Source organism: Corvus brachyrhynchos, unplaced genomic scaffold (assembly GCF_000691975.1).
Source record: "Corvus brachyrhynchos isolate BGI_N302 unplaced genomic scaffold, ASM69197v1 scaffold305, whole genome shotgun sequence".
NCBI classification, from domain to species: Eukaryota; Metazoa; Chordata; class Aves; order Passeriformes; family Corvidae; genus Corvus; species Corvus brachyrhynchos.
Window position 1 is genome coordinate 1,783,603 of NW_008239284.1, and position 7,438 is coordinate 1,791,040.

Here is a 7,438-nt window from a genome sequence, read left to right on the forward strand (position 1 = left end):
TGGAACAAAATACTTAAGCTTAGAGTCAGCCTCAACATTCCTCCAGACTTTTTTCACCCCAATCTTGTGGTTACAAGCAGAGCTCCATTCCCTCCATCAGTCTGATCTAAGCTGAGGACGCTCCCCAGGCTGCAGAGGGAAAATCAGGGAATTTCTGCCCTATTCCTTTCATCTCCTCCACCACTTTGATTTCTCACACACAACAGACAGGAGAATAAACCCCAGCCCTTGCACGTTTTTCTGCAGGGAAGCGAGAGTTGTCTCCGCTCTTTACTGACTGCCACATAAAATTGTTGTGCTCAAGCAGCAGCAGTGGGAAGAAGAGAATAAAACCCGTGAGGATTCTGTCAGGTATTCATATGAACCTGGAAAATGAATGATGAATGCTGAGAAAAGACTGAGGGGACGGAGTTCTAGGAGCTGAGACCTTTTCAAGGAGCTTGTGTTAATGTTTAAAGTTGATTTGGATTCAGTATTTGGGGAAGGGGGGTGTGTGCATGGGAAGGGTGGCAAACGGAATGAAGGTGAGGGAAGGCTTTGAAATTCCCTTGGCAATAACCTTCAGGTTTATCCTGGGTGAAATGAGATTCAGAAAAAGGAATGTGCTCGTCTCCCAGTGGCATCTGCTTCCCTCTTTTCCAGCAATAAATAATCCATGAGAAGGCAGGAAGGTGTTAGGAGTGCAATTCCTTTAACATTCTCTGAGCAGCACAACAAAATAATGGCCTTTTTCATGTTAGTGCTGCTGAAGTACCAAATCCTTCTGATGTTTTCCCAGGAGGCAAAGTGGATGAGGGGAGTATTTCTGGGAAGGGGAAGCCAGACAGGGATTGTGGCAGCAAGGAAAGATAAATTACAGAAGTATGATAAGGTTTGAGACAATGGAGCTTGATACAGAGAGGGGAATAAAAGAAAGTGAAAGTGCTCCTGGGCTGCCTTCACCCTCATCCACCTCTCAGGTTAGGGACTGGTCTGAATCCTGGGAAAAGCTCAGGTAGCTTTGGATCACTCCAAAGATTTGCAAGAGCTTGGAGCAACACGTCTCAGAGAGCAGAGGAAATCTTGTTTGAGATGGGAAGGATGAGGAAAGATCAAAGTATTTCCAGAAAATGTCCTGGGCTCTTTTCCATCTCTGGAATTTTGGGGGGAACTTGAAGAGAAGCTGCCTGTGAAACGTTCTTTTCTTGTAGAATGACACACTTAAAATGTCAATGACAATTCCTCAATGAATTTTTATATTAGTTAAAAAATATATTTTATTAGCTATAGAATATGATAAGATCTCCAATGAACTACATGACTTCCTGACTTCTAGAATTAGTCAAGTTTCACAGCTTTAACCTCCCTTTTAGGACGAATCTCTCTCTATTGATGCTCTCTATTTTCAAGTTAATTAATTTTCCCCGTGCTTTCAATAACAGTCAGGAGGAAAAAAAAAAAGAACGTTCAAGTGCCTTTCAGTGCAGCACAGCTGCTTTTCTAGAAGTAACTGTACTTTGTACTTGTCATTTATTTATTTATTTCCTAAATTCTGGAGCTCTACTTCCTGCAAATACACCTAGGATGTTAATTCCTGAAGTAATTAAAATCTGCTTTTAATAAAGGCTTCATTGCCACAGTTCCTTCCACTTTCCCACACACTACAAATTCCTGGCATCCCTTAACTCTCCTGTCCCCAAAGCCCTTTTGGTTCAGTCCCTTGCTGGAGAATCCCTGTTGCTTGTCAGGTTTGGGGTACATTTTGTGCTGAATTTGTGGGGTTTCTGCAATTCTTAGCACCAGTGGGAGAGCCTAATCCTGAACTCTGAGTCTCAGCAAGAGATTGGAGCCTGTAGGGTGCAAGGTCCTGTGTCTGCAGGGTCTCTGGTGCTCAAGTTCGTGCCCTGAGGATTTAATAAAGGTAATTTGAAAGCAGAAAAGATGCTCTGCCCAAATTTAGAGGTGGATTTGGGACCACTGCAGCACAAGGAGCACGAGCCAGGTCCTGCAACACTGGTCATCCACTGTGCCACAGGTGAAAAGAAGGAACAGGCACTGCTCTGCAGCCTGACCCCAAATCCAACCAAATAAGTGGAGAGGGGATGATGGCAGGACAAGGAGAAGCCCCAAATAAACACTAATGCACAGGAGGAAACGGGGATGGAGCAAAGTCTGAGCTGGGTATTGGCACATCTCAATAGGTAAAGTCATCAGGGAGGGGAGAGCTTGATGCCAGTTTGGATAAATAAAAATTCTCAGCATGAGTTAAAAAGGCCAAGAGCAGCTGGGAGATTTATCATAAAGGAACAGACACCAAAACATGGAGTTATTCTGCTGCTGCCAATTAATCAGTGCATTCCCAAAGAACTCTGGCTAATTCCCATTCCTCTCACTCCTCTGCTCTCACCTTCACAATATATGTGCCTAAAACTAGAAGAAGACAGAACAAAGGTGTGGAAGAGATTTCCTACAATTTAGGATTTGTAGTCTGCCACCTTCACTTTGAAAAAGGCACCTGAGGTGGGGGAATGTAACAAAGATCAGGAGAATAATTATTCCTTCTACACTTTCTATGCACAAGTCGTGGTTTCTGAGAAGACAAAACCAGGGTGGAACCCAAGAAATGATTTTGCACGGAGTTGAAAATAACAGGAAATATTTTCTGCCTGCAAAGTGCTTGGAAACTCCCTGCCACAGGGAGAAGCACCAGGAATATGTTCAGGCTTAAAACAAGGGTCAAAGATAATCCATAGATATTGGGTTCCTTGATGACTACACAGCACAGCACAGCACAGCAAGGAGAGAAAAAATTCCCTTAACTTTCCCCTTTTCTTGCCCCTTTCTATGGCCAACAGTGACTGGCCCCAGCAGAATGCCAAAGAGGATGGGCACAGTGGCCTGGGAATGATGGCAAAGGAATTTTTGTAAATATGGGGGCTGAGGAAATTCGGAGAAAACTGTTAGGTGTTTCCCTGTGGCCACTGGGCTTTTGTGCAGCCCAGGGAAGTTCCCACCAGCAGAGCAGAGCTTTGGCTGCTCCTCTGAGTTACTGGAGCCTCTGGATCTCTCTGCCATGGGGCACTTGGGAAAACAAAACCTTCCAGGAGCAGACACTGTCCTCTTGCTCTTTAAAACGTGCACTTAAGCAAAGATGTGATTTTGGACAAGGACAGGTCAGTTTTGGAGCTCCAGAAACCCCTGTGCCCAAGGGAAAGGCACCAAGGATGTGCATCAGGGAAGGAAACTCTGCTGGGAAATACATTAGCCCTGAGCTGAAGATTGATTGAACCCTGGAGGTGGATTTTGATTGAGCTCTGCAGGAGGATTTGAGAGAATCGCCCCAGCACTTCCTGCATTTCTCAAGTTACAAAGTGCACCCTGGGGCAACACTCGAGGCACTGGGGAAGCCTCTGCAGTGAGCTGTACTTTGGGGAGGGATAAATGGCATCAGGCCAGCTGGAAAATGCTTTGGCACTCACTCCATCCACACTGGAGCCACACAGGAGCTTTTCTCTGGGAATACCTCAAATTTTCTGCGTGGGTGGAGCTGGCGAGGGTGGGGGATGTCTCAGGGCAGTGTCCTTGGTGTAGTGACGACTTCAAGGCTGAGGTGGTGAGACAGGGACCTTGGAGATGCTGGCACCCCCTGGAAAGGCATGGGAGCCTCTTGGAAAGGCCTGGAAGCCTCTTGGAAAGGCCTGGCAGCCCACCCTGTGACAGGACTTTGTGACAGCACCTTCCTACCACAACATAAAGGCCTGGAGGGCTCAGCTTGGCATTACCCTTCCCCTGCTTGCTCTGAAATGTGTCAGAGATGATCTCACTGAAAACATGGGGGGTTGGATGGGAATATGCTGTGTGTGGCCTGAGTCAGGCCTTGTTGAAAAATAAAATAAAACTGGCCTGATTTGACCTGATTTTGCTCCAAAACTTGTAATTCTTGCAAATTCACTTCTCCACGAGGGCTCACTTGAGCTCCTTCCCCTGCCTTTTCTGGAGGGTTCAGCAGATCACTGAGACAGCAGGCATCTATTTCAGTTCTGTTACAAAAGCTGGTCACTCAATAAAGCAAACAGCTTGGAAAAGTGGTGACATTTCTGTCCTGCCTCCTTAGTGGGCCCTTTCCTACAGACACAATGCCCTCAAATCTGGCGTGGCCAACAAGGCAAAGCTGAGTATTATGTTCTCCATGTTCTGCTCCTGTCAGATCCACGTGGGCAAAGGTTATTGAACCACAACATCTGCTGTAAAAACGCTTCAGTTTTGAACAAGAATTACCTGTCAGGTGAGCTCGTGGCTTCTCTGCGCTGGAAAGTGTGTCTGTAACTGAGGGAAAAGGGAAAAAAAATGGTGTGAGGATGTTTGCTGCTGTTCAATAATAAAATCACAGAATGTCCTGAGCTGGAAGGAACCCACAGGGATCATGCAGTGCAGCCCCAGCCCTGCACAGATCCCCCAACAGCCCCACCCTGGGCATCCCTGGCAGCGCTGTCCAAACGCTCCTGGAGCTCTGGCAGCCTCGGGGCCGTGCCCATTCCCTGGGGAGCCTGGGCAGTGCCCAGCACCCTCTGGGGGAAGAACTTATTCCTAAGTCAACAAAACGTGAGTGGTGGTTGATGCCTGTGAGGAAATGTGTGCACGCCCTCTCCATTTCTGCAGAGGTCTGAGACAGGAGTTATTTGCTGGGATCCCTTGTTACCCCTGAGGTAATAAACTGCAAACGAGGAAGTTTTGGAATCCCATGAGGATTTTTTGCCTTTTCTTTTATACCCCTGTTGTACCTTTCTGCAACTTCTGTATTCCTGGTGCTTTTTCCCTGCATTCTTGGACTTAAGTTTGTCAGGCTAGGAGACTGAACATTTTAGAGGCTTTGTGGCTGGGGATCGGTGTGCCCTGGACCCCAGGGTCCCCTCCAGAGCGCATTCTGTGAGCTAGGATGGAGCCATCCCTGGGGGGGGCTCCTTGAGGGACTTGCTCGGGCCTCTCATTGGGGAATCTTTGATGGATGTGCTAATTGGTGGAACCTATGGTGTCATACCCGATCTTTTGGGATATACTCGGCGGGGTGCATTTTGATGCATATGACCTGGCCGTGTGCACCTAAGGATCCTTACAATAAATACCAAGGTAAAATCCCTTTTCCCCTTCTAACCGTGTCTGACTCTTGATTTTAAGACCAGGAAAAGGCATCAGTCAGAGCTGCTGCAGCACCAACAGGGCGCATTGTGGCTGCGTCCTAAACTGCTGGAGGGTGAACAGAGGGGAAATGTGAGGAGCAGGGGCTCCCAAATCCCTGCTTTCGCTTGTTCAGGGAGCCCCAGTGACCCTGCAGGGCTGTGGGGGAAGCCGGTGCTTGCACAGCTTTCACAGCTCTGCGTTAAAAATGCTCCCTTTTCACTCTCTTACCTCCCTGCATCTTCTGAGCCGGGTTTGCCTCTGTGCGCCCTGGCAGGTTTGTCTCGGCAGGGATGGGGTGGTGAGGGCAGAGGGGAGGTGGGGAGGTGTGTGCTGGGACTGCAGCACCCACAGGGGCCAGCGTGGGGGAAAGGGTGGCAAACTCACCGGCAGCTACTGCTCGTTGCTTCAGAAAGTGAGAGCCCCTCTCCTCTGTGACCTGCAGGGGAGAGTTACAGGCAGTCAGCTCAGGGTGCCCAGTACCCCGCAGAGGGGGTTGTGTGAGTTATCCCAGAACATGGAACACGCGGCAGGGACATCAGTGAGCTCAGCTGGAGCTTTTCGGCAAAAAGGTGAGTCCTGACAAGTCTTTGCTTCACTGTGAAAGGAATGAGAGGGATTTGCCTTTACAAACAAACTGTGGGCCTGCTGAGAGATAAAGCCAGATACTGAGAGGTGAAAGAAGCAATGGGAGGAACCATAAATTCCATAGGAATTCCACTGATTGGCACAGACTGTTACTCACCTAAGGCTGTGCTAAATCCCTGGATTTAGAGAAAAGAACAGAGACACAAGGAAGAAGAAAAGGAGGGCAGGTACACATTAGAAGGGGGTCTGTATTAGGCGATTTGGGAAGTCTGTACCTCTCAATACCTCAGCCAATGGGGAAAGAGAGAGGGAAATGCTGCTGGGAAATTGGGATAAATAGGTGGCTGTGTCCTCCAACAACTTGAGAGACCCCACGGGAATGCCCCATGGCCTCTCCCTTTATTCGAATAAAGTAACAGGACTCCTCTGTCTCGATTTTGGACATAAACCTCTGGTGTTTGTGGATTAATTTTCCTGACAACTGCAAGACATTTCTGCTGTTGGTTTGGAACTGCCTTCATCTCCGAAAGGATTCCAGGACCCTGGGGGAGGTTGTGTTAAACTCTGCAGCTGGACAAGCCCTTGGCATAACCGGGAGGGCAGTGGCAGAGTGGCCAGTGGGAATCAGCCATGCGTGGGATGGTGACACCATCCAGCACTGCCAGAGCCCCTCTGCTGCCTGGAGCCTCTCCTGCCCCCCGATCCATGCAGAGCAAGCAGAGCAAAGGGAGTGATTCTCCTCAAGGCAGGGCAGGTCTGAGCCTTTACAGGAGCAAAGGTTCACCCACACCACCAGCTCGGAGCCTGGAAGTGTCCAGGAGAAACCACCACCAGACTGGAATTATTCATTCAAGATGCATCGTACCATGACACAGAGAGAAAACTGGTGGCCCACACGTGCTGCTGTAATGACGTAACTTATCCTGCTTTTCCCTTGAAGGGACATTTCCAGTGGAAGAGGTGACTCTGCATCCCTTCAGAGAGCAGAGACTGAGGTGGATCAGCTCCACCTGCTTTTTGTCCTGCACCTGTCTCATTCCAGACTAAGCCTGTTCCTTAGGTCTGTCTGGAATTTTGGGTGACTTCCTGGGGGGACAGGAGCTGAGCAGGTCTGAGAGAGCAGCTGGCAGTGGCTGAGCGCTGCTGCTCTGAGCTTGCACTGGGGAAGGCTCATCCTTCCTCTCCCCTGGAATTCCATTCTGGAGCTGAACGCTCCCATTCCCCTCGGGCAGGACATGGCCCTGGGCCCTGCCAAGTGCTGCTGCCCTGAGGGCGAGTGGTTCAGAGGGACTGTGCCTGTCACACGCCTGCCCTGCCGGGGCTGTGCCTCCTGAGTCACCAAAAATATACTGAATAAACTGAATAAACTGCCCCATGTCATCTCCTAGAGAAGGATTTGAGGCACTTTGTCCAATAAAAGGCTGAAACAATATTAATATGTAGATGCTGAAGCTGTCTCCTGCCGGCTGTGCCTCACACAGCTTCAAACACCGCAGGAGAAGGAGAAAATAGATCATTTATATTGTCTGGGGAAGGAGAATGTTTGCGGAAGGAGAGTCTGCCTGCCTGGATTTGGGGACTGCTGGCTGCTCCAGTAAACCCAAAGATAGTTTAATGTTTTACTGGAAGTAAACATCCGTGGGCTCCTGCAGAACACAGCCATATCTAAAATAGCTGCTCCAGTGTGTTGGGAAAA

At 48.8% G+C, this 7,438-nt stretch overlaps 1 protein-coding gene across 1 annotated transcript in view; it reads right to left on the minus strand.

Annotated features, from left to right (window-relative positions):
- The window catches only part of TNFSF15 (tumor necrosis factor superfamily member 15), a 14,487-nt gene that overhangs the window by 1,586 nt on the left and 5,463 nt on the right, over positions 1-7,438 (minus strand). Inside the window, exons 2-3 of the mRNA XM_008638357.2 lie at positions 5,542-5,593; positions 4,258-4,305 (exon numbers count right to left, since the gene is read on the minus strand). Of these exons, the coding sequence (XP_008636579.2) occupies positions 4,258-4,305; positions 5,542-5,593 (100 nt within the window). The remainder of the gene's footprint in view (positions 1-4,257; positions 4,306-5,541; positions 5,594-7,438) is intronic.